This window comes from Drosophila innubila, assembly GCF_004354385.1.
Source record: "Drosophila innubila isolate TH190305 chromosome 2R unlocalized genomic scaffold, UK_Dinn_1.0 1_C_2R, whole genome shotgun sequence".
Taxonomy (NCBI): Eukaryota; Metazoa; Arthropoda; class Insecta; order Diptera; family Drosophilidae; genus Drosophila; species Drosophila innubila.
In genome coordinates, this window is record NW_022995374.1 from 21379969 (window position 1) to 21407699 (window position 27731).

Consider the following 27731-nt stretch of genomic DNA (forward strand, 5'->3'; position numbering starts at 1 on the left):
GTAAATATTAAATAAGAGTTGTCATTTAGCAATTTGTGTGACAACTCTGTTCGCTTGCTTGCAACCAACAGGCAATTAACAGTAAATGTTTAGTGTAAGTTTAGATTGGAGATAACACTACAATGTAAGTTCCACGTGTGTTTGTGTGCGTGTATGCGTTACACTATTTTGAGAGAAAGAAATAGCGAGAGAGGGAGATCGCGCTACATAAATACACGCATATCTAGATACATTTACATTTGTATATATGTAAAGCGAAAGCAATGCAAAGAAAATGTTAAATACGATATTAATTAGATAAATAGACATTTACATACATACATATGTGTGTGTGTGACTTTGTAAGTATTTTTGTATAGAGATAGTGACATTATATTTGTGCTTTAATTAAAATGTCATTCTTCTTTGTATGTGGGTTATTCAGCGCTTAAGAATTTAATTAATTATTTCATTTCAAGGCAAATAAAGTTTTATCATAACATTTCTTAATGCTCCAACAGCTGGAGATATTATTAAATAAATGTGATGAATGAACCTACTATCAAATCTTTAAGCTATAATTAAGTTTTTAAATAAAGTTTTATGACTCAGCTGCTGGGTTTTGAATAACATCAATTTAGTTATAAAAAATATTACATAATATAATTACTAAGGTTTACATAACTTCAAATTTTTTATAATCTATCAAATGTGTAATAATATTGTATTGAATTGAACATCCACAAGGTAGAACCTTAAAAGTTTATTAACTGCCAAATAAACATGTTCCAAATTGATAGGCCATTAATACGTTGTACAACAAACAACTGAGGGGTAATTAAATGTTTGTCGATATTCAAAAATGTTCTTGGTCAATAAAACATAAAACAAAAAAGATTGTAAAAATGCTTAAAATAAATCTGAATCTAAATTGAGCACAGCAACTACACACATACGTATGTACATATATACATAGATACACAAGTAATTTATGCATATACATATATACATATTTATCTATATATAAATACATATAAATTATATACAAAAGCTTAAAGGCTTAAAGTTTCTATGTCGCAAACAAAGGGTACATGCACGAATTTTGTTCTTTGCTTTATTCAAAATTTATGGGCTCTTCGTTCTTTGTTTCCTTTTATCGTATTTATGTAAGTCGTAACGAGCCTTCAAGAGCAACATAATAAATTTGCCATGTACTGTGTATATATCTTAGGAATGTAAGTTTTAGTTTTTATCGGGTGTGGTCTGACAATTATCAAGATAGGAAATAAATTGTTGCATTAAAAGTCTGCATATAGTCATAAATAAAGCTAAGAATATTATACAAAGTCTATTTTATTAATCATTTTCATCAATCAAACAGTTTAAGGTTTCTTGTACTTTAAAGACAAATCTTAATTCAAATTAGCAAATAATTCGCAAATAAAAGATTGCTTTGAGATTGTGATGAAGTCATCGGATTTTTAATCGTATTCAAGGGAAAAGATTTCTTTCTATGTTAGCTAAATGGTGTCATAAATAGACATAAATAATGAACAAAACAGGTAAAAAGTAAAGAATGTAATAATTTAAGTAGAAGTTCCTATTCCTATTAAAAAAGAAATTATATTTTTGTGTCTTTTGCTCAATTGGACAACTGATTGTTCATTCAAAACCAATAAGAATTATTAAAGATTTATGTGCTGTGTAAACTAAATATTTTAACCAATATTCGTCCGGTGTTCGAGTAGTTGAACAGCAACATTATCAATTTTCAAAGCGATTTTTAATGTGAGCCAATATATTCAATGCCAAATGTAGATATGCAATATTTAGTGAAATTTTATTAGCTTTAAGAAATTGTACACTCTGGTCATGTCAACTTTTTTTGGACAGCCTTTTCCCGAGAATCTATAATATATACAGAATTTTTGAACTCAAACTCGATTTTAGAAGGCCCCAATCACCCTAGCAAAGTAGTTTTTAACGAAGGGCACAATAATTTTTGCATCCCGGGTTAAATAGTTTTAAATAATATATTGTTAATTATTAAGTAAATAAGATTGTATATTAATGAATTATTAATTTGCAATGATGACTCGTGTCAAGAGAGTGATGTGATCTTTTTTTTCTAGATTATTTTACCATTTTGGAATTTTGATACTACGAGAATAGACCTGTTATACAAGTAATTAAGTTGGGATAACCGTAAACAACAATAATATAGCCTGATGATACAATTTAGAATAATTTCTACATCGTATTATCGTACTTTTCCACAATATTTAGAACATCAACTAATAAATTTATCTTACTCTTTCACAAAAGCTTTGTATTGTTCCTCGAAATCATAAATTCTGGCTTATATTCCTTATCGTTGATGTCAAATCGTTCCGTTCCCATTTTGTAGTCATAAATATTCATAAAGTTAGTGGAATCTTCTGCAGGGTATTCAATAAACGATTATCTATGTACACATGTATTTTCAATACTAATGCAGTTTGTCTTGATTTATTGGACTTAGTTGCTTCTTTTTCAGCTAGTTCGTTTTAATATTGTTATGTACCTGTTTAACACGCACACATACAGCGATAGAGCAACAGGGAAAGAGAGAGAGAGAGAGTGAGAGCGGTGTCTACACGAACACACACACCTAGGCATACGCACATAAACAAACAAACATACATGTTTTAAGGTATTTGTTTACATACACATAGTACATATTTAGGTTGCCAAACTGTAAACGTTGCAGCTGTGGCAAGTGGGGCAAGAATTGCCGCTGCATTTTTAGCAAATTTATGTTTTACATTTTCTACTCATGCAACGTGTACTAGCACGCATACTCACACAAGCACCACATGCACGTATGCGTGTATGCATGTATGTATGTAGATTTTACTAATCAAATAAAAATAGCATTTACGTTGCCCTCTTTTATTAATGAAATTGGCACAAGCGAAACAAAACTAGCTATATAATGAAAATACATACAATCACACATATCTGTACAGTGGCTCACAGTCTTAATTAACTGAAATGCTTATTAATCTACAAGCTGGACTTCAAAAACTTTTATTAATTAAGAATGTTTTACAATTTACGATAGTTGCTTTCATTTATACTAGATAAAATAAATACTGAACAGAAGAGTTGGTGTTGTTGTCCTTCTCCTTCTTAATCGTTCAAGTCGTAAATTCAATTAGGGACGATTAAAGTTTTAATTGAGACGCTCAAAGGCTGAATTAAAGAAAACAACAAGAACAACAATATGTAATGCAAGACGGAACTTTAATTTAATACTATTGGATACTAGTTTGTCTCTATCCAATTGGTATCAGCATCTCTTTCTTGTTCTACAGAATAAGTCTTCTAAAGTACATTCCAACAAGAACAGAAAACACAAAATAAATTAAAAGTCCCTATTAGAATCGGGTTGTACCACTGTGCATGCTGTTTACAATTCTTCATTTGTGCTTTGCTCGTCCATTCGCTCTCCCCCTCCCACAAACACAGACGTAAAAAAATACAAACACAAATAAATTCATGCTCTCTTGCTGCTCAGTTTGGATGGCTGTTGTTGTTGTTCTTCTTGTTATTTAGTTTTTTTTATAGTAGTTGTAGTCAGAGTGGCGCGCACAAGTTGGATTTCGTAGTATTCGTAGTATTTATGTACATACATACATACAAATGTGCGTGTGTGTGTGTGTGTATGTGTATGTCTGTACATTCAAGTAATGTAATGTTGTTATTAACTAATAAAAATAAAAATAAATATTTTCTCGAAATAACGAGGAAAACAAAACAAAAGTGAATAATAGCCAGCCCCACAACTACTGCATTAACAACAACAACAAAACAAAATGGGTCGAAAGTGGGAGAAGCAAAGCTGACTGGCTTTGTGGATTCAGTTAAGGGGAGAGGGAAACAAAACTACAATTCATTTTAGAAAAAATAGAAGAAGAGAAGAATGCTATTATGTAGCACTGGTGTGGGGAATGAGGAAAGGGAGTGCTATAGGTTAGTAGGTGGGTGGAGAGTGTACGACATGGGTGTGGGTGTGGGGGAAAGGGGTGGAGCAAGAGCACACAACGACACTGCGGAAGTTCATACACATTTACAAGCACAAGAAGTCCATGATTGTATGTGTGTGTAAGTGTGAGCGCGGGGATTGTGCAAGAACTGATTGTGGGGCGGGAATGGGAAGGTTAAACGAATGAATCTTTTAAATAATAAAATAAAAAGCTGCCCTAACAAATCCCCATAAGCTGAGCTAAAACATAACATATAGAAGGAAGTATGATAATTGCCGTATTGTTGTGTTAACTCGTTATGTGTATTTGTTTTTATTTGAATTATTTTTAATTGCAGCCGGCTTTAAAATGGAAACATTAACTAGTTTTTGTACAAAATTATAATTTATTAAGGATATGAGACAAAATACAAAATAGCATAACATTACATTACGACAACAACAACAAAAACAACAGCTGAAATTAAACAGCCAGTGCACACTGTACTTCGCTTCATTTGTTATCTCTCTTCTCCTTCTCTATCAGCCTCTGCCGCTCTCTTCTTTGCCTACGCATTACACGTTGTTTTGCCACTCTCATTTGATAGTCGCACGGAATGTAGCTTACACAAATACACACATCCATACATACATATGCTTGTGTGTATGAATGTGCACATTTATATACTTGAATATAAACAAGGGGATTGGGGCAGAGTATTTTTTATGAAACATTATTTAATTACCAGTAATTTAAAATCCAACTGTGTAGTTTTGTTATCCATTTTGTTGTTGGTTTCTGCATTTGGCTGAATTTTATTTATACGTTTCACTCACACACATACACATATACACTTGCACTGCGCATACAAGCACAATTTTATGATACACCCATACATACATACAGTTCGTACGTATGTATTTTATTATTTCGATTTTTCTTTGCTTGTGTTTCGCGTTTCTTCTACTTGCTCGCTACAGCGCAGCTCTTTTTTTTGTGTTATTTCATTTTCCACATTTTCTTTTGCCTTTTTATACGTTAACGTTGACGGCTACTGCGGATGTCGCTGTTGCGGCGCTGCTACACAACTTTTCACTGTATTGACAACATTGAGATATTTTCATTGGTTTCACATTTTATGCATACATGTATGCAGCTTTTATAATTGCATAAATTAACAATATAAAATAATTTACAAATATATGTACACTTTACAATTGCTGCTGCCTGATTGCCACTTTCTGTGGCACACGCACGCACACACACACACACGCGCTCAATGATGATCTGCTGCGTAGGAAAAATGTCTTTACGGTCGCTTTTATTTGTTATTCGATGCACGCAATATATTCGAGTTGTTTTCCAACAAGGGAAACCGTTAATTAACTATTTTTTCAAGAGAAATTAATTTTATTAAGAGCAAAAACTGCTAAAAGCGACGGAATTTCCCACAAAATGTTTTGCATGGTATTTTTTAATGCATACGAAAAAAAACGCAATATTTAGGCAATTTTACGGTGAGTGCTGCCAACTTGCTTGAATTGGCAGGGAGGTCCATTGTTGCCAACTTAGCTATTTTATAGCAAGATCTGGCTATTTTCAAAGTTCGTTGGATAGAAAACTTTGAAAATAGCTATTAGCCGGAAGTCTGACTATTTGAAAAATATTTTCAGTTATGTTTTGATATTAATGTATTTTCTAAAACTTCACAAAAAATAAATTTAGATGTTTTTCAGTCAGAAAAGCCAATTTTTCCTCTAAAACGTTGGCAGCACTGTGGTGTGGAAACACTGTTTGGGCCAAAAGGCTCCAATCTTCAACATTTTCCGATCTGGCAAGTCGTACCATTTTAGGTAAAATGTCAACTTGGAAAAAGTACCTTTACCTTTTGTCAGTTTTTTGATATATTTTTTTAGAATTAAATCTGTAACTTTTCTCCCCTTTTAAGTGACGAGCTTCAAGCCTTATTTACATGTTAACCTTTATGTGATCTAATTTCGAATTTTAAATATTCATCAAACTGTTAGTTAATTGAATTTTGCAGAAGCACTACCAAAAATGTTAATTCAGCAACGTTAATGAAATCGCAGCGCCACCTTTGGTCTGTTTGCGGAAAAACGTTGTTTGTGACTTCACATAGATTTTCTTTACCCCAATTTTGAAATTTTATTTCATACATGTACAAAATTAACGCAGGTTGCCATCATTATAATTATAGATTTTTGCATGCTAACTGGCTGCTTAGGATTTCGACTGCTGAGCTTGCTTCTCCTTCTTGGCGGCCTCTGCTTCAGCCTCCAACTTATTGTACTTCTCAATCAGTTTCTCCACATCGGGTTTCTCGAGCACACTGTACACTGTGGTATTGTTTATACGCTGAAGGGTGGCCATTTCAACCTTCTCTGGAGTTAACTTTGTGGTATCCAAAGTTTTGCTAAGAACTTTGACGGCCAAATCCTTGGCTTCCTCTAGCTTAATGTTTTCTTTATCTGACAGCTCCTGCTTCAGCATCGAGATGGCGGCACCAAAGTTGTTGCCAATGCAAGTGGCCTTCCAGCCACCATAGTTGCCGCTAGGATCCGACTGATACAGCTGGTAGCCGTACTTGCTGTCCCAGCCCATGTAGAGCAAAGAGACGCCGAATGGACGCTTGCCACCATACTGAGTATACGCCTGCTTCACATCGCACAAGTGGGAGACGAGTTGCTCACATGGAATCACCTCGCCGTAGCTGAACTGGTAGCGTTGTGCTATCAAACGCAGCTCAGAGGTTAACACATTCGCATCAGACGTAATGCCCGCCACTGAGCACACCATGTTTCTACAAATGCGGTGTATAAGTTAAGCAGAAACTAATTTTTGCCATTGATTACACTTACTCATTCAGCCGGTAAATCTTTTCTGATGGAATGGCGTTGTCTAGCAACTTATTTGTGCTGCGGCATTCGGCTGCAAGCACAATTCCATCTTCGGCCAAAATACCAAGACATGTGCCAGCATGGGATATGGCTTCCATTGCGTACTCCACCTGGTAAAGACGTCCCTCAGGCGAGAAAATCGTAGTACGGGAATCATAGCGACGCGCCTGAAAAAAAAGCAATGAAAATAAATGCAATGGTGATTAAGTAAATTTCAAATGCACGAGCGTGTGTTTTTTTAATATAAATTAAATGTGTCAGTATATTAGTTGATGGCTATATTCTACTTACCATTTTGTATCAATTTCAATGCTAACAATTTATTAGAAAATTAAGCGATATGCGGCTTCGAGTGTTGTTCCCTGCAAATTTACTTGTCATTGCCGAACAGAGTTGTCATTAATTTTTTTAGTTTTGTCATTGCCAAACAGAGTTGCCATTTAAAGCTGCCACCTGGCAGAAACAATTACAGTTAATTTGAACGTCTGGCAGCCTTGAATGTTTCTAAATTTCTAAGCCACAACTTTGATGCCATTTTAGCTATTTAAGGTGACGTATTTATGTTTCCCAAGACAAACAAAAGTTGACAGAAATATTTTTGAAACGTGTGGCAGCCTTCGTTCACAGAAAAAAGACAGTGACAGATTGTGGCGGACGGTCAATATATGGTGTATGTGCGATATACCGATATAAATTTAGACGGTTGATTCACCTGTGCATTATATCGAAATTTAAAGTTTTCAAATTTAAGTAATGTTTTTTTTCTTATATGCAATGGGACTGAAACCTAAAACTGGTAAGTGAGCGATGTTGAAAAATAAAGCAAACAAATGTTTTAATAAAGTAAGATTGAAAAATATATATCTTACTGTTTTTGAGAATATTAAATATTAACAATTGTATACAAATTTTACAGTAAATTAATTATAGATTATAAGTAAAAAATGCTAAACAACAAGTTGTACATTTTCTCTGTTTGCCTTTTGACATCTTTAAAGTTGTATGCAGTCCTAGGGAATTTAACTGCCATTGGCCCATTAACTCAGTTCAAGCAGACACTGTTATTGTTTGTTGGCATAAACAACAAGACAAATCCTTCTTACACCCCAATTCGCTGTCCTGTCAAGAGACAGAGAGAGTGAGATATGGAGATGAAATAATTGATAGCGGCACGCGACATGCTCGCAGTAGACTGTTGCTCCTTTTCAAGAATGAAACAGACTGGCAAACAGTTTAAATTCAAATGGAGCATTACAACAACAACAAAAAGAACTAGAGGGAAAACAAAGTCAGATTGTAATGGCAACAAGTGAAAGCAGACGCACTGTAAGGAAAGCGATTATGTTCTGCCTTGCCGTTGACATTGTTCGCCTAACCTTAGACATTCGCATTTTAATTGACGGTGCCGGCTTCAAATTCGGCTCCACGAGGCGCCTTTTCATCCGATTTAGACGATTCACTCAAGCGAATGCTTGCCATTGGCTGTCGCATTCGTGTCGATGCCTTCTCATCGCGAATCCTTTTGCCGAACAGCGTCCTCCTTATAAAAGAGGTCCGACACTCGACTCTGGCTCATTCAATAATCGCGGCTTCCGATGTTAGGTGTATTTTCTACAATCTGTTTTCTTGTAATTTAAAATTGAAATTTTAAAGTGAACTTTAAAGACATTAAAGATATATAGGAAGTGAATGCGACTTTTAGTGGTTTGTGCATCTATTTAGTAAAGCTTTGATCAATTTTTGGAAGTGCTTTAAGCAACAACAAATTCAATTATCATCGTATTTAGAATTTGAATTAATTTTCCATTTCCATGTTGATTTGTTGATTTTTAATTATAATTTCTTGCTTGACTTTAAAAATTATCCCTTTACAGAAGTTAAGCAAATCAGAATTAAAGTGAATCGTTCTATCAGGGGTGCCACAGAAAGCGAATCCAACCGAAAATCTCTCAAATCTCCATACATTTTTTTGAGATTTTCGGTTGGTTTCGATTTCTGTAGCACCCCTGTACATAAAATGTTGTGTGTTGTTTAATTATTTAAATTAACTTTCAACAGTTTCTTGAAAGAGCTTTAAGAATGTTTTTGTGCGCCTTAATTTTTATTGTAATTACAATTTAAATTAATTTCTCATTTTCATGCTGAAGCATTGCATTAATATTTTAATTATTATTTTGTTTTAATTTAAAAATTTTTCACTTTCTAATTTATTCAACAGAAGTAAGTCAGCTACATTTTATTTGTCTATGCCGAAAAGTATGCTATATAAAATTTACTGCGTATTATATTTGAAAATGCATTTGGATAATAAGCAAATCGTGTTGGTTTCTCATTCAATTTGTAGAAAATGTTACTGATCAATATTAGCCTGATTGTCAGTTTGCTGATTGTTTCAAGGGGATTTAGTTTGCATCAAGGTGGCAAACGTGTCGATATTAAGTCCTGGGAGGGCAGAGAGATCGCCATTGAAAGCACAAGTCATCAAGCTCGATCCAGTAATGGAAACTTTAATGGTCACCACAATGACAGCTCGGATATCAAGGTGTTTGACCGTATGAAAGAGTCCAAAAATCTCACTGTAGCTTTTAGCGAAATTGACATTAGTGAGATGCGTGTCTATAATGTGGGTGTTTTAATGGCATCCCATTTGGGTAAGTGAACTTTTTAGATGTGGGGAACTAGGAACAGTGTCTTACTCTCGGTGACATGTCTTAGATTCACCTTTTGACCTGGAACGCTGTGGACCAGCTGTAGACTTAGCTTTGGATGAGATTAACAAACGCTTTCTGAGCCTCCATAACATTAGACTGGTCAAAAAGAAGGCAAGGTAAGTTCAGGGATAATTTGTCCTTTTGTGTGAATCGAAGCTGTGCTTTAATTTCTTGAATTTTTCCTACATTCCCTCCCTTCCTTTTCATCTCTCACTTGTTGCGTGCTGCACGAGTCAGTTAATTACTCGAATTTCATTGCCGCATTCTTGAGCTCTCTGAGCCTAAGCCGTCCCATCTTCATTCCCATTCCCATGCCCAGTCTTATCCTGCGGTGGGGTGTAATGCATTTAAAGCGTGTTTTGCACAAATTGTTTGTCTCAACTAGTCTTAACCGATTATCCTATTTGCAACCGTGACAGTTACCCATCGTGCTCGGGAGCTAAGGCGCCAGGACTCGCAGCGGACATGCATTTCAAGGACGATGTCATCGCATTTATTGGACCCGCGTGCGCCTTTGCCCTGGAACCGGTTGCTCGATTGGCCGCATACTGGAACACGCCCATTATTACAGGAATGGGTGATCAGGTGAGTGTAAAACATCAGCTAAAGCGCGGGAAAACGGACACGTACCTCGTGACCTCCATGGTTTGTACACAATCCCCAACCGTAGGAACAGCACAGCACGTGGTTTTCAATTATGTGCTCTGCTTGAGGCAAAAGAGACAACTAATCCCATTGTTCCTAAGAATCACATTTCTTTTCACCGCGTTCACTTGCTTCCTTAACATTTACAATTTAACTTGAATTTGAGCAGCTTAATCGTTCGCAAGAGTTCATTGAAATCGAAACTGTTATTTGAATACTGATATATTATTTCAACATATTTCAACGGCGTTTTTTAAAGCCACCTTCATCTGAGGGCGAACTAACCGTTACTTCTGGCATGCTCGGCAGAATTCATAAGTGGAAGAACGAGAGTACGGTAAGTCGGATAAGTATATTATTGCCAAAATAAACAAAACAAACAAGCACACACCAGTCGAAACTACTGCCCATACAAATAAGATAGAAATAAGACTAAAATATTCAAATTGTTTTATACTTATTGTAGTTTTAAGACACTCCTAAAAGTATGCTATTCTTTTTTTGTTAGAAGAAACGCACCGCCTTTATAAAGTAGCAAAATGTTAACAAAACAAACAACAAAAGAACAGTCGTAGAGACGACTGAGAAATAACTCCGCATACTAAGGAAGATCAAAAATTGTTTATGACAGGATGCAATAATGCTGAATAAACTTTCAATTACTCTTATGTAATTTAACGAGCATCCTAAAAGTATGCTCTTTATTTTTGTCTACAATTCACAACGAGTGTTGCCAGCTACGCTAATAAACCAAAACAAAATATAAATAAAACAAACAATTACACATTAGTTGAAAGAAGGCGACTAAGGTATACACTGCACATACTAAGGAAGATAGAGAGTAGTTTTCACAGAATAGAATAATGTTGTTTAAACTTTCTTATACTTTCATGTAATTTTTAGGCGATCCTTAAAGTATGACTTTCTATTTGTGTGGAATGCAAAAACAGTGCTGCCAAATACGTAACGGAATTATAAAGATACTTCATCTATTGCAGGGCATGTTCAAAGATAAATCCAAGTATCCGACATTAACGCGTATGTCCTATTGTCAGTGTCGTCTCAAGTTGGTCTTTGCCAGCGTTTTCCGTCAATTTAATTGGAAACATGTGGCACTGTTGGTGGACAGATCGGAGCTGTTCTCACTGACTGTTGGCAAGAATCTGGAGTATGGATTGCGTCAGGAGGGACTATTGAGCTTTGTGCGGGAACTGAATGGCAATGAGGAGGAGAAATACGAAAACTATCTGAAGGATGCGAGCATGTATGCGCGAGGTATTGATATTATACAATATACTTTGAGAATTTGGCAAGATTTTAAAAGTTTTTTACGTTTAATTTTAAATAAGTTTTATTCGACCTTAAATAAATTTTTTTCTATTTACTTCCCATACTCTTTAGTCGTTATATTATCTGTTCGCGGTATTCTCGTACGCAAATTCATGCTGGCAGCGCATAGTTTGGGCATGACAAACGGTGAGTGGGTCTTCCTGGACGTGGAGATCTTCCAGAGCGCCTACTGGGGCGACAAAGACTGGGAGTTGGGGGATGAGAACGATATGCGTGCCCGTAAGGCATACGAGGCTCTGTTACGTGTCTCGCTCCTGCAGCCGACTAGTCCCACCTTTCAGGACTTTGCGGACAATGTGAGGGAGAATGCGCTCTCCGAATACAACTACACATTTGGCGAGGGAGAGGAGGTGAACTTCTTCATTGGGGCATTCTACGACGGTGTCTATCTGCTCGGCATGGCCCTTAACGAGACTCTGACCGAGGGAGGTGACATTCGGGATGGAGTCAACATCACACGGCGCATGTGGAATCGCACATTCCATGGCATTACTGGCCATGTTCGGATAGATGACAATGGAGATCGTGATGCTGACTACTCCATTCTCGATTTGGATCCCATCAATGGCAAATTCTCCGTTGTGGCACATTATTATGGCCTTCATAAGTATATACAGATATCGACAGATTCTAAAACTGGTTGTCATACCATGTTTTTATTTAAACAGGAAATATGCCGCTGCTCATGGAAAGAAAATCCATTGGCCAGGCGGACGAGAAGAGCCCCCTCCAGATATTCCACCTTGTGGCTTCTTGGGCAACGCTCCAGGTTGTCATGGAAATGGTGAGTTCTTGGCTTATCTGTAGCTCATTAAATCTTAATGATCATTATTTCCTTCAGAGACTATAATCATGTACTCCATTTTCGGACTGGCTTTGTTTTTGGGACTCGTCCTTTTGGTCATCTGTCTGCTGCAAAAGTAAGTCGAAGATTGACTTCTCAAGTCAAGAGCATTCATCTTTAATATCTGGTTCTTAAATAAAAACATTTTAAGACCATATTCTAATACTAGGAATATTAATCAAGAAAATCAAAGTTCTTAATACAAGAATAAATATACTAAGTTGTTAGGAAAGTATAAATATGAAATATTTCATATGAAAGAAGTAGTGCACCCGTGGCGCTCTGGTTAGGATCACTGCGGACGGCAGTTCGCGTTAGTGACGAAAGCAGCACGAAGGGTGCGAAAGGCGATTAACTATATATACAGCTAAGTTGGAAAATTTGCTACGACTGTCCGATCAGATCGAGTTATATACCGATCGACAGGTTTAGTTCTAGCTTACAAAATGGCGTACTAAAACTTTTTCTAACCAACCTAGGTCATGAGATACGGGGGTGTAAGTGGGAGGGGAAAAATTTTGATAATTGCAGCTTATGGGGCCGTTGGGGCTTTTTGGTAAAAATTTATTATTTTTTAAAAATTCTAATTAAAAATACGCGTCGATTGATACCTCAATCACCCAAATCCGATAACTGGTTCAAAAGATAAATAAATTTGAAAATTTTAGTGGACTTCTCAAAATGAAATGAAAAGTCAGTTTGTTTGTCTGTTTGTCTTTTTGTCTGTTTGTCTGTTTGTCTGTTTGCATCAAAGCGCTAAAGAAGCTTAAATGTAATGATGGGGATTGATTCCTTTTCAAAAATCTAGAAATTTTTGTTCTACGACTTTTTCAATTTCCCGCTAGCTTAGCGGGAAAACGCTAAATCCCGCCAAAATTGAAACCTCAACAGTTTTTTTCTAAAGTACTCAGGTAACATTTTACAGGTGAAATAAAGTTTTTTAGCTTACATTTTGGCGATTTCTGACAAAACGGCTCTAACGATTTTTGTTAAATTTTAATATAATGTAATACGTACAATTTCGCGTTTTTTGGTATATGAAACATAAATTTTGGTTGAGGGGTTCGGAAGATATTACCTGTTAAGTGAATAAATACATTTTTCTATCGGTCGAAAATCACGTTTTAGTACGAAAAACTTTTTGGTTTTATGAGATATCTCAACCAAAATGATACAATATGCATTTAACTTGGTTTTATATATTCTGACCAAAGTTGGTTCAAATCGGACCACTATATCATATAGCTGTCATAGGACCGATCGGGTCAAAATTAGGTTTTAGTGTGAAAAACTTTTTTGTTTAATGAGAAATCTTAACTAAACTAATACAATATGCATTTATCTTGGTTTTATATATCCTGACCAAAGTTGGTTCAAATCGGACCACTATATCATATAGCTGTCATAGGACCGATCGGTCCAATATTAAGTCTTAGTATGAAAAACTTTTTTGTTTTACTAGATATCGTAACCAAACTAATAGAATATGCATTTATTTAAGACTTATATATCCTGAACAAAGTTGGTTCTAATCGGAACCACTATATCATATAGCTGTCATAGGACCGATCGGGTGAAATTCAAGTCTTAGTATGAAAAACTTTTTTTTTTTCATAGTAAATTCGGGGTCTCCGACAGTAGAGTATGCTCGGCTGTAGCAACGCGAGCAAAGCGAGCAGGGGGCGGAGCCCGCTAGTTTTTCTTTATAATTAAAGAAAAAAAATTTTTTAAATATGAAATACGTTCAACAACTAAATTTTTATATTTTACTATTTGCTTGCATTAATGATAAAGTTACAATGTCAAAAGCAAAAGCAATTGCAAAATTTTGATATCCAAAAAACTAAACGAGGTAAAGTCTAGTGAAGCAATTTTAGACAAAATTTTGATATTCATTTTGTGACGAACAAAATTCAGTTTAATCTAAAATTTTTAATAAAATATAATTAATATAAAAAAACGAAAATTGGCATTCGGCACTGCGCAAAAGTTATTTTTATGTACAAAGAAGATCACCCTTTTACTCACAGTGCACAATGGCAATTTTCGTTTTTTATATTAATTTATATTTTATTTAAAATTTTTAGATTAAACTGAATTTTGTTCGTCACAAAATTGGATATCAGAAATTTTGGGTCTAGAAATTGCTTTCGTCACTAGACTTTTACCTCGTTTAGAGGTTTTTTTTGTGGGATTATAAAATTACACAGACTGAATAAAATGTATATACGTGTAAATCAAAACTAAAAAAATGATAAATTTAAAAATCATTTTTAATTTTTTGATTTTAATTTTAAGAACATTTATTCTTGAAAAACGAGCTTGGTCTTATTTAAAATGGTCTTAAAACCAAGATTTTTTTTTTAAATTAAAGAATTTTATGTTCTGTTTTGTAGACCACAATTTTTAGTTTTGAGACCAAAATCTTGATTTTAGAAAAAGTTTGTTATGAGTGTAGGGAAATAACTAAGTAGGAAATTAACTTATCTTCCTACTCCTTCAGGCAAATGAAGCTCAGCAAGGAGCTGCACAACATGTCCTGGCGGGTACGTCCTGATGATGTGCTGATCGAAATGGGCGGAATGTTCGGATCCAAGGGAGGATTGCAGCGTCTCGATGTGGAGAATATTTCCCTGCAGCAGTTCGGAATACACTCAGGACGCGCCTCCATAGCGAGTTTCGCGTCGTTGCCTCCCCAGGTGTACACTACAATTGGCCAATTCAAGGGCGAGCGAGTGGCCATCAAGAAGGTGAATGTGAAGAAGGTGGAGGTGACCTCGACCCTGCTCTGGGAGATCAAGCAGGCGAGGGATGTGAGCCATGAGAACACAGTGCGTTTTGTGGGCGCCTGCATCGATTTGCCACGCCCCACAGTGCTCATACTCACAGAGTACTGCTCCCGGGGCAGTCTGAAGGATGTGCTGGAGAACGAGGCCATTGAGCTGGACTGGAACTTTCGCATGTCCCTAGTCCATGACATTGTCAAGGGCATGAGCTATCTGCACAATAGCGATGTCGTTGCCCATGGGAAACTACGATCCTGCAACTGCCTCATCGATGGACGCTTCGTCCTGAAGATCTCGGACTTTGGCCTAAATACACTCACTACTCCCACAGACTTTGTGCGCGACCAGAATTATTATACCAGTAAGTCGAAATGGCTTAGATGATCCTCAAAAGATCTCTATCAAGTTGATCTTGCAGAATTGCTGTGGATTGCGCCAGAATTACTTCCGATGACTTCGATTCCCGGCTGCCCGGCAACACAACGTGGAGACGTCTATTCCTTCGGCGTTATACTGGAGGAGATTGTCAATCGAGGTGGCCCCTACCAAGAGGCACGTCAACAGGGCATGGACGTACACACGATTCTGCACAAGGTGCGTCAGTGTGAATATCCCCCCTTTCGTCCCCTGATTCGGGAGAGGGAATGTCCACCTGATCTGTTGGTTCTGATGGAAAAGTGCTGGGCCGACAACCAGGAGGAGCGTCCAGCATTTTCCATAATTAGAAGCAACATACGCACGATCATGAAGTGAGTCAGTTTTTCCAAGCATTTTCCATCAACTTAAACATTTTTTTTTAATTTTTGATTTTTATTAGAGGCTTTTGCGAGAATCTAATGGATGATTTGTTGAATCGCATGGAGCATTACGCCAATAACTTGGAGAGCCTCGTGGAGGAGAAGACCAGGCAGCTCAGCTTGGAGAAGCAACGAACAGAGGAGCTGCTGTATCAGATCCTTCCCCGTCCTGTCGCCCAGCAACTAATGGCTGGAGATCTTGTGGAGCCGGAGGAGTTTAGCAGTGTGACCATCTACTTTAGCGATATTGTGGGATTCACCGAACTCTGCGCCCGCAGCACTCCCATGGAAGTGGTCAACTTTCTCAACGATCTCTATAGCACATTCGATCGCATAATTGGCTTCTATGATGTCTACAAGGTGAGTATTCCATTGATTCCTTTCCATTTCCTCCCAACGACATGGGTTTTCTCTCAGGTGGAAACAATTGGGGATGCTTACCTGGTGGTGTCTGGTCTGCCAGAACCCAATGGCGATAAGCACGCTCGGGAGATTGCGCTCATGGCACTGGACATACTCCAGGCGGTCTACTCCTTCAACCTAAGACACAAGCCTGACTATAAGATACAAATACGCATTGGCATGCACTCGGGATCCGTCTGTGCCGGCGTCGTGGGCAAAAAGATGCCGCATTATTGTCTATTTGGGGACACGGTTAACACTGCCTCCCGTTTGGAGACCACAGGATTACGTAAGTCAATTTTTAAATGCCCATGAGACGAATGCTCTAAAGATATTTATTTCACAGCTGGAAAAATCCATGTTTCATCAGCCACCAAAGCTATCTTGGACAAGTTTGGTACATTTCAATTGGAACAGCGTGGCGATGTGGAGCTCAAGGGCAAAGGCACCGTAACCACCTTCTGGCTAAACAGCACCACCGAAGCCGAGGCCCGTGCACCCACTCCTCCACTCCTAAACAACGATGAGGTGCCATTTCCTCTGCTATTCGCCGGCATGGGAAAATAAACGGACTTATAATTAAGCCATCACCAAAAATTATCCAAAGTACAAATATTCCTAGAACTTTTTCTATAAAGTCAGCATTTTAAACAGAGGAAACCCTAAATTGACACTAATTGTGATATGTGTAAAAAAATGTTGTGCATACATTTTGAAGAAATTATTCTGAAACAAAATTGAGCTCAATTGAGACAGCATTATTATATAATAATAATAATTGTAAATGTATTGTGTAATATGTCAAAAAATTTCAGCGTATTCTAATTCTACGCGCTCAAGCCTGTTCCGAATTCAATTTTCGATTGCAATTCGCGGAAAATTATTACATTCTGTTCAGTTTTTGGTGGATTAAAAAAGAGTTTGAGTACAGACTCAATTTGGTAATACAAATTTCCATAAAAATGCCTGACCCGGAAATAAAAATTCCTGCCAAACTTCTTATAAAACGAAAAAATTTCGGCCAAGTTTTTTTTGATATGAAGTTTGCGAGGAATTTTTATTCCCGTTAATGTTACATGTTTGAATATGTGTTAATGTGAATGTTGTGCATACAAATCAAAAATAAATTATTTAAATCAGATTTTTCAACAATTCTTTCGATGAAACGCATACTATTTTTTCTTATTACAATAAAAGCTTTCAAAGGAATGTACAAATTTCTTACTAGAATTTGAATTTAATCAAAATGTTTATTTTTTCTGAGCTGATAAAAACGTGGAAGAGATTCAGAGTTCAGAACAGAACAGCTTTTAATGTAATTATTCAGGTTTTCTTTAATGTTTATGTAAATATATAAAAGGATCAATGTAGCATAGGGATGTGCCAGCTTCCTTCAAAGGGGTTGACTCGCATCCCTGCGCATTGTATGTGTTTTTTAAAAGTGTGTTTTCTCAGAGAGTTCTCTCAGTAACCACATTTCAAACTCAAAGAAAGCTTTCAAAGGATACATGTTTAGCTCGGTATCAAACCATTAAGCTTTCAACGCTTTCACAAACAGCTGTTTTGCATTCAGAAAACTTTCGTGGCTGAAAAAAAACATTCTCGCAAAATCGAAGGGAAAAGCAAGAAGTTGGATAAAAACAAAAGTGAGAAAAATTTAAGAAAAATGCCTTTGCCATGTCAGATGAGTGTGAAAGTGTATGTAAATCGCCGCTGGCAGCATCGATAGGATAGATGTGTATGTAAAAATATCCACATACCTGATATAACCTGTAGTTCAGGCATAGACAGCATCTATAGTCCCCGGACAATCATCAACAATAGCACAACAATATGAAGGTCTTTCGCCTGCGCCTGGTCAAATTGTTGCTGCTCGGCTTTATTCTGGCGAATCTGATATTCTTCTACTATACATGGAACACGCTGCTCTGGCGACGCATAAGCCGAGCCCTTTCCGGGACAGACGGCGAACCAAAACCAAAAGTGGACGCAGCTCACGGAACAAAGCTTTCGCCAAAGGATAAAGCACGCAATGCCAACAAGCACATACGCAAGTCCATAACAATCGTGTTCTACGGACACTACAACTTTGAGCAGGATCTGCGGCCCAGCATAGAAAGGTATTTATTCGAGTTCTGATCGGGAACCTATGCTTAAAAATAAATTTGAATGAATTCTATTGGAAAGTGGAACTAGAATATATTCAGGTGTGTTTCACAATCTCTAGAGTTCCTAAAATGTCAGAGATTTAATATTTTCGAACATATTTTTTAAATTTTTATTTAGATTTAATTTCATAAATATTTAATTTAGTCAAATCTCTCAAATTTTTTTTGTAGACATTTGAAAGCAATGGTTTCTTTTTTTCAGGAACACAAAGAATTGATTTTGGGTTGCTTTAGAGCTGTTATAAATTTGTAGAACACACCTGAATTTTCCTAACAAATAATCTCACATTAATAAAAGGCCTAAAATCATGCATTAGAAAAGTTTCCGTAAATATTACTGAAGTGAGATTTTTTTTTATTTGTTTTTTCTTTTTATTTCTTATTGTTTGTTATTACTGAAGTGTGGAAATATAATTTATTACTCCGATACAAGAAATTCACTTTTGCACCAATTTTATTTCATTTAAAGTAATTTTATAAAATATGTATATAGATTTCATAATCCCAATGAAAAATCTCATGATTTTTTCCCAAAACATAAAAAAACTTAAAAGCATGCTTTAGAAAAGTTTGCGTAATTATTACTGAAGAGAGTTTTATTTTATTTATTTTCTTTTTAATTCTTATTGTTTATTATTACTGAAGTGTGGAAAAAAAATTGTTTATTCAGAACCAATTAAAAAATATGTGTATAGATTTCATATTCTCAATGAAGAATCTCCTGATTTTTTCCCAAAACAAAAAAAAGCTTAAATTATGCATTAGAGTGCAGAAGCATGCCATATTGATAGATGTTGCGGTTCTCGGATCTATGCCAGAGCCCTTTACGTTGCCCTTCCCGGAGATGCTCTACATGCAGGCGAAGATTGCGAACCTGTCGACGAGTGTCTTCCCTCAATCCTTTCTAGAAGGACGTCGCCTGTTCGCCTCGTTCCACACGAAGCAGCGTCGCATGGAGCTGCGTCGTCGACAGTTTCGAGAGATGTATAAGAAGCTGCAGATCAAGCGGTTGGTGCGCAGAACTCACAGGATCGGTGGTAGATCCTCTGCCAGGGAGGGCAACTGGCAACCCCACAGTCCCGTTTTCGATGCCCAATTCTCCTCCTCAAATTTCTCCCTGCCGCTGGTGACGGACATCGATCTCTTTGGCTGCGAAAGAACAACGAAATCTTGCATTGGCACCGTCTACAACAATCGACCATTTTACTACTATCTGGGGAAGCACACTCCTCCCTGCTGCCTCGACAAACTGAGGACCACCTTTAACCATGTGCTCGACGAGTTCGAGAACGTGGGCATTCGTTATTGGTTGGACAACTACGCCCTCAAAAGTGCCATCGAAACGAATCAACTCTCCCCGGATGCCTACGACATAGACATCAGTTTCAATGTCCAGGATTTGGAACGCTCGAATGCCATGAAGAAATCGCAGAGTAAACCGACTGTAGATCATGAGGGATTCTACTGGATAAAGGCAACAGATGGTCACTACTTTCGGGTGCAGTTCTCCAAGGTTAACCAAGTGGGAGTCAACCTGTTACCCTATGAGATTACCGGAAACGAAGTCCATGCCAGCGGGTTTTTTGGCTGGAAGGCAGGCACCTTCTCCTCCGATTACTTGCACCCAATGTCGACGGTGCTGTTCCTGGGGAGGAGCATCATGTGTCCCAACAATGTGTTGGAGTACCTCGAGGCGAAACACATAAAAGTCAAATCCGAAGAGATTGCCATTGATGAGGACGAAGATTAGATACAATTTAAGATATCAGTTTAGCATAATTTAAGTTGCAATCTTAGCATAAGTTGGGTAACAATATTGGGCCATTAAGTAAAAGATAAATTATATATATTTCCCTACATTTCCTGTGTGTACTATATAGAATCGTTGTTTCTACTTTTACTACTTGTTAATAAAACTGCAGATTTAAGTTTAGCATAATTTAAGTTGAAATTTTACTATAAGTTGGGGAAACAATTTTGGGCCATTAACTAAAAGATATTTTATGTTTTCCTACATTTCCAGTACATAATATATAGAATGCATGATGTTCGATGTTTTTAATGTGGTTTTAAGTTCCTTTTTTCGTTTCTACATTTATGTTGATATTTGGCTTGGATAAGTAGCAGTTTACATCTATAGATCTATAAGTATAACTAAGTAACGTTCTAGGAACTATGTGAAATAAAGACCTCTGCATTATTGATAACTTATCAAAATATAATACATCATAATATACTACTCCAACATTAGCTTCTAACTGCGCACTGTGGTTGCTGCATCTGGAACGACGGCACCTTCCGGTAACTCCCGCACCAGGGATAGAAGCTTCTCTAGCTTGGCGTTCTGCAATGTGGTTTGATCGAGATAGAGCTGCTTCTTTGGTGGTTTAACCATTGCTCTCAAATTGGGCGAGAGCTTAAGGGAGGTGGTAACACCCCTTGGAAAAAAATATATAATAAATCAGTAAGATCCTTAATTTTGGATCAAGGCTGCAAACCTCCAAAATTTTGTTAAGGGTTCGGTTCGACCCATAGAGCAAGACATCGGTTCGGTTCGCGAATTAGTTTATACACCCCCTGAACCCAAGGTTTGGGTTCGAAACCATAAAATGTTTGTATTTTTTTTTCGAACCGAACCTTTTGTTTTAGAAAGCGGTTCGGTTTAGGTTCGGGTTCACAAAGTAAATAATTTAAAGGGTTCGGTTCATGATCCCGTTCAAGCTTCTTAAGAACCCGAACCGAACCGGTTCTACGAGGTTCGATTCAGAAGCGGCTTGCAGCCTTGTTTTGGATAATAAAAAAAGGAATACTCACTTCTCATCGCCGACAACAATAAAGTGAAGCTTCTCATTGAATGCAATGCGTGTGAGTTTATTCTTCCGTTTGGGAACCACAGCCTGGACACAGATGGGCTTATATTTATTCACATTCAGATCGAAGACATGCACTTTTCCCTCCGTGGTGACTGCGGCGAAGACTGTGCTGGAATAGGGTGCCCATTTGATGTCTCCGACAGCAGAGCCCAGATCAAATATGAAGAGGGGATCGGGACGCATGTCCTCCCAGACCTTGACACGCCAATCTCCGCTACAGGAGACAAATATGTTGGAGTCGAAGCGATTAAAGTCGATGCGATAGACGGACATATTGTGGGCATTATAAGTCATCAGATACTTGGAGCTAAACAAAGTGCTGCACTTGTAAATGAATCCACACTCTGTGCCAACCAGGAACACGGTGTTGTCAAACGGATGGAACTGCAAACAGGAGCCGCCTGTCTTGAGCACTACTTTTGTGCCATCCGGGCCATCGGCCACCTCGTTCTCCAGGTAGAGTGTGATTATGGTCGTTACCCACAGTTTATTTTGCATGAGAATCCATTGGAAGACACAGCCATCGGATGAGACGGAATAGAAATTGATTTCACCATCGCTCATATCGGGTCCCCATCGTATTTGCCAGACACACTCGCCGTGCTTGCAATTGACTCCTCTGGACTCATACATGGGATCCTTGCAGCCATCGCGCAGATCATAGACACAGACATTGCCATCGTAGAGTCCCAGAACTATCAGAAAGGGATAGCTCGGGTGTATATCACAGCACATGACACCGCAATCTGTTTGAACTACATAAAAGGAAGGGAAAGTTATTTATGAACTGGATTTTCTGAAGAAACTCCAAAATTGTGGTAAAGGTTCGGTTTGGTGGTTCGAACCTAGGGCAAGACTTAGGTTCGGTTCGCCAACCGGCTTATATACAACTAGAACCCAAGGTTTGGTTTCGAACCTTTGTTCAATTTAATACAAAAAAATGTTTTTATTGTTTTAATTTTTTCTTGACTTTTAAAAATATTAAATTTTTAAAAAAAATAAATTAGAATTTTTAAAAGTAATCAAAATTTATTTGATTTAATTATGACCTACTTTTATTCGAACAATTCTTGGCAAATATTAGCAAAGCATAAAACTTATTTAATATTTGATCCGAACTTTTATTTAGGAAAGTGGTTCGGTTCAGGTTCGGGTTTACGGTGAAAATAATTTAATAGGTTTGGTCTCATGATCCGGTTCGGACTGTTTAAAAACCAGAACCGAACTGGTTTTGCCAGCTTGGGTTCAGAACCGGTTTGCAGCTTCACTTAGCACTTAAAAAAAAAGGTTTCTAAAATCAATAATATTGTTATCAAAATAAATTTTTCTTAAATTAGACACATTAAATTTTGAATTCTTCTCGCCAAATAAAAATGTTCAATAAATAAATGTGCGATGAATTTTTTTAAATTTATATATTTAGACTCTTACTTATGTAATCGGGAAACGATGGATTCTTGACAGTGAACAGACAGAGATATCCCTCATTGGGCTGTTTTAGGAAGTCATCTGTGGGAATATTCCATTAACTTTAAATCGGAATTTGATCAGAGATTTGTATTCTTACGTGATCCGAAGCATACGGCAAATAGATCATAATAAGCTGGATTAAAAACGATCTCTGTTACGTTCATTTTCTTGGTCTTCTCATATTGAAACTTCCACAGTGGCAGAAGATTTCCCTCGCCTTCGCGAAACTCATCAGCCGGATCCTCCCAGTAGCGATAGTCGTTGCCGATATCATCGTATATGTTTTGATTTATCATCCGCTCGAGAATCTGCCAGCATCGCAGATACTTACGGTTTAGCTGCTCCGCCAGAGCTGTTTTCTTTTTGAAATTCTTCTTGGCTTTACCCTTAACCGAGGTGCGTCCGCTTGCCTTTTGCTGCTCCTCATAGTCCTCCTGATAGGAGTCGTAGATGATCCACTGGAGGACGGTGCCTCCGAACTGTGATCTTGGCGGTGGAATTGTTTGGGTATCCACACTCTGCATTGGATCATATTAAATATTGGCTCAATGAACTCCAATTATTTACTTACACGCTTGGGATTGACATAGGTCAGGGTAGCTCGTTCACAATAGTTGAATTGATTGATAAGCTTTCGTTTCTTGCCTGGAGCGGCAGCCACTTGTTGGACGCCAGCTGGAGCATCCTCATCGTCTACTCCCGCCTCAGTTTCTGTGCCGCCTTGATCCCCCTCTGTCTGTTTCCCTTCCTCATCCTCCTCTTCCTCGGCCTCTTCGTCATCGCCGGCACTTTGTTTACCGCCCATTTCGCTTTTCTCATCCTCCTCCCCTTCGCCCTCGCCTTCCTCCTCCCCATCGATAATGGTTTCTCGTTGTTCCACCACCGAATAGTTGGGCATTGGCAGCGGATAACCAATCTCATCGGATTCCTCAATCTGAATACGCGCTTCCTCGGAGTCAACATGAAGGGAATTACCCGCAAAACTGATCAAGGTTACAGTATTTCCCGGCAAAGGTGCGGGCACAAATTCGCCTTCCTTGAAACTAAACACAACCAAATTGCGAACCACATTCGTATTCGTCGGTGTCAGCACCTTGGTAACCTCCTCCCCCAACTCGGCATCTGTTAGCTCCAATTGATCATCCGGTTTGATCAATTGACGCGATTTCATCCAGGCATCAAAGTCATCAGCATCGCCCCCGCCGCCTCCTTCGGCCTTTGTCTTCGATGCCCTAGTCTGTTATATTATAGTAAAGAATATGCATTAATCATCTGATCTTTAAGCTGATCAACAGTATATGGATATGCAACATTGTTGAAAAGTGCGGCGGGAACAGGATTAATGGCGATCTGGTCAAAGACTTACCTTCGAGGACATGATATAGCAGTGCTAGGATACTTTACAGGAATCATGCATCAATTGTTCGAATATATTGTAAATGTGCCTTGATTTTGAGGTATGTGATAATTATTTTTCATCTACAATTAAATTAGAATTGCTGCAGCATGCAAAGTTCTTTTAATTTCAAGTCAGATGAACTTTTATGTTCTTAAATTACGCTTTCCAAAAATATACTAAATCTTACACAGAAATATCTTCGTTACATGACTTTTGGAAAGTGTATACGCATTCGGTGAACCGAAATCAATGCACTCCTTGGCTCAAAACTGTGATGACGTGACATTATCAGTTACCTCCTCAAGCTGCTGTTGCTCCATCACAGCCAGATCATCAGCACTACCAGGACAAGGGCAAGCCTCGTCATCCATTAATCCCCCCGAGGAGGGGGGAGTATGTGTAGTCTCTGACATTTAGAGAGTGACTACAAAATATTTGAACAAAACAATCGAGTGCGGGGCAGACAGCTGAGATCACTGATGATTGTGGATAATGCTATGTATATTTATAAATAAGTTGTTCTACATACAATTGGATAGGCAAAAATAAAATACGGTTTCGCTTTTTTAATATATATTTACAGGAATCAGAAATTAGCATAGAACTTTAACTAAGATTGTATTTACAAGTTGTTTGGCTTGTTGATGTTGCCACTATTATTATCCACACACACACACACATACATACATAAGCACACACACACATATACACAAACAGATATATTTATATACAGATACTTTTAGACATACAGAAATGTATGCTTAATTAGCACTACTTGCGGATTAAAGCAACTTTGCGATAGTTCTAGTTAAACGGATCAGATAGTACAGGTAACAGCTACAGTGAATACTCATATACCGCCATCGCTTTGTTGGCAAGCTTCCACATCTTGTCAATTTCTGCTCTTTCAATCACAAATAAACGTAACGTAAAATACTATTTAGTTATATATACTTCTATATATAATTGAGATGTGAACCCTTTGGAAATCGCAACACAACTGAGAACTAATACCTGGCCTACGACAGCCTCAAGGAAACACTGCCAACAATTCCGGGCCCCGGTCCTATGAATAATGACAGAAAACGAACCTCATGACGTTCAACGCTGACAGCGACTCAATGGGAAACTTTCGACTCACAAAAAGCAAAAACTTTCGACACTCTGACGTCTAGGAGCACGTCATAGGTGAGGATGCGAGACTCCGTAGGATGGATTGAATGAATTCAAGGAGCTCAGGGTGTTGACATTTCCGGCTCATTCTGGAGTTGGGCGCGTAAATAAACAAATTGTACACAACTCGATTAAAGTTCGTTGATAGAAATGGCGATAAGAATGGAAATGAAGTTGACTTGCGACAAATACAATACACTTACAAATAAAATGCTACTCTTTAATCAGCTAAGGAAAGAAAAAAAAAAAAACACAATTTAAAGTATAATTTAGGCGCTAACTTTAAGTTGTCTTGTGCACTTAAAATTAGATTTTTTAAGTCTTGGTGTAATATTTTTACAGAAGTAAAATGTACTTTTATATATTTGTTTTCAAAACTTTCGTCAACTGTTTTTAAAATGTATAAATAATGTAAAAAAGATTTATCATAATCAACTGAGTGATGCCCATTTTATTATGTGTATTTAAAATGTAATACATTTAATTATTTTTCAGATCTAAAGTCTTATTCAAAACAAAATTTTGTTTTCTAGAATAATTACTTCAGTTTACTTAATTGACGTCAATAAGTAGTTTAACTAAATTTGTGCTATTTATGTTGAAAAGGCATTACTTTAAATAAAAAAAATTAAAGACAAAAGCAGTCGGCAGTAAGAAATAAAATATTTAGATAATAAAATTATATTAAAATTTATAAATTAAAATTAATATTAAATTAAATTATGAACTGAAATGAGAACAAGAATTATTATTACGTCTTGTTTGTCTGTTTGAAAATTCATTGATGCAATCTTTTTCTCAGTGTACTCAACCCAAACCATATTGAGATGCATGTAAGCGTCAGTTACAGTTATATAAATACCCATTCATTTTTACGGCCAACAGAAAGGTGAGCGTAGAGTCATATCCATGACTGATTTATAGGCTCTTTTACGGCCAAATACTCGTAAGGCGACATTGATTGCTATCGACACCCAATATCCCAATTTCCCAACTTATCAATTGGCCTGGCTAGCCGTCTAGTGAAGCGTATAGCCAAAATTTCAATATGGCGTATACGTAGATGAAGTTGCATCTACCGTGTCTATAAGCTGGTAGTGCCATCATCTATTTCAGCGGCACGCACATGCCAACAAGGCACTTGCCTTTACCTCCCCCTCTGCCCTTCCTCTCTTTTCGGCCCCGTCGCCTTCTTGGCCAAATTGCAAATTATGTTTCGTGACAAAGTTCCATCAGTGCGCCAATAACTTTGACTACGCTACGTTTCAGCAAACTTATTAAAAAGTAATCGCGAATTTTTAAATAGAATCCCGAAACGAAGGCCAGAAACCTTCCGAGGATTTGCCATGGCCTCCGTACGGTCACAATGTTCCTAGTTCTCCAAGAGAACGGACGTATAAAGCTGTTGTGTACGGTTGTGTTGAGAATTTTGCAGTGAGTGTTTCAACGTGTCTAAGGATCTGTTGCATAACTTTGCTATGTTTTTATACCTTACCTTCTTATGTTTTCCCTCTTTCGGTTTAGCTGCTGGCTGCATTTTGAGACAGTGTTTCTATATTTCCTTGCTGATGATAAATATAATCCTTTAAGAGTGTTTCTGTATGTTTAAATACACTTTGTCTGTCTTATTTGGGTATTTTTATGCTTTTCACTGACGTTAACTGAACGAATTTTTTGTATATCCCAGTCTAAACTTTATGTAATTGTGAAATAGAATTCGCTTGCTTGCTTTTCATTTCGATTCTCTCATTGACTTTGTTTGTTTGAGTTACTATAGAAATGGGTTAATGTTCGGTCCTAACACGCATTCAAATCCATTTGCATATCGATTCGGCAAAACAAAACTCAATGCAAATCATATAGTTATTATTGACGTTTGCTTTAACAATTATTCAGAAACTATCAAGAAAACTACTCCTTCTTATATTTTATATATGTTGTTCTTTGTTGCATATCCTTTTATATGAGACTTTTTATAAAATTTAACAGTCTTTTGGTAGTATTAAATCCTTAAAAGTTTATTTGAAACCTTTGAAACCAAGAGCGGAAAAAAATAATTCTTTAACTTGCCTAGTTATTGTTTATTTCAAATATTACTTTCTTTTAAATGATAAATTCTCTTTAGAATCAACAGTCAGCAAATAAAAATTAATTTTATAGGATAAAATAGGTATTAAGTTTATTAATAAATCAACGCTAATTTTCCAAA

General features: G+C 37.1%; 5 protein-coding genes across 7 annotated transcripts in view; 2 read left to right on the forward strand and 3 right to left on the reverse strand.

Annotated features, from left to right (window-relative positions):
• Positions 1–5440, reverse strand: part of LOC117784990 — a 14173-nt gene extending 8733 nt beyond the window's left edge. For 2 of the 3 annotated variants that reach the window (XM_034622862.1, XM_034622860.1), the window contains exon 1: positions 4732–5440. In XM_034622862.1, coding sequence (XP_034478753.1) covers positions 4732–4770 — 39 coding nt within the window. In that variant the 5' untranslated portion in view covers positions 4771–5440. The remainder of the gene's footprint in view (positions 1–4731) is intronic. The other variant, XM_034622861.1, reaches the window with a different exon arrangement.
• Positions 5441–6127: 687 nt separating this feature from the next.
• LOC117784920 (proteasome subunit alpha type-4) lies at positions 6128–7317 on the reverse strand. Its single transcript, XM_034622772.1, has 3 exons — positions 7196–7317; positions 6866–7071; positions 6128–6807 (listed from the first exon to the last, which is right to left on the reverse strand). Exons 1-3 carry the CDS (start codon positions 7196–7198, stop codon positions 6228–6230), a joined length of 789 nt encoding a protein of 262 aa, XP_034478663.1. The 5' UTR covers positions 7199–7317; the 3' UTR covers positions 6128–6227.
• Positions 7318–9251: 1934 nt separating this feature from the next.
• On the forward strand, positions 9252–17287 carry LOC117783774 (atrial natriuretic peptide receptor 1). The gene is made up of 13 exons (XM_034621319.1): positions 9252–9555; positions 9620–9731; positions 10035–10200; positions 10520–10597; positions 11259–11535; positions 11662–12217; positions 12279–12394; positions 12452–12530; positions 14958–15601; positions 15659–15989; positions 16058–16397; positions 16455–16728; positions 16786–17287. The coding sequence occupies exons 1-13, from the start codon at positions 9252–9254 to the stop codon at positions 17004–17006; spliced, it is 3498 nt and encodes a 1165-aa protein (XP_034477210.1). The 3' UTR covers positions 17007–17287.
• Positions 17288–18272: 985 nt separating this feature from the next.
• LOC117783775 lies at positions 18273–20546 on the forward strand. The gene is made up of 2 exons (XM_034621320.1): positions 18273–18559; positions 19373–20546. The coding sequence occupies exons 1-2, from the start codon at positions 18273–18275 to the stop codon at positions 20355–20357; spliced, it is 1272 nt and encodes a 423-aa protein (XP_034477211.1). The 3' UTR covers positions 20358–20546.
• A 235-nt stretch (positions 20547–20781) lies between these two features.
• On the reverse strand, positions 20782–27240 carry LOC117784844 (dynein intermediate chain 2, ciliary). The gene is made up of 6 exons (XM_034622681.1): positions 27018–27240; positions 23522–24187; positions 23048–23468; positions 22912–22989; positions 21422–22235; positions 20782–21045 (listed from the first exon to the last, which is right to left on the reverse strand). The coding sequence occupies exons 1-6, from the start codon at positions 27057–27059 to the stop codon at positions 20862–20864; spliced, it is 2205 nt and encodes a 734-aa protein (XP_034478572.1). The 5' UTR covers positions 27060–27240; the 3' UTR covers positions 20782–20861.
• Between the last annotated feature and the right edge of the window lie 491 nt (positions 27241–27731).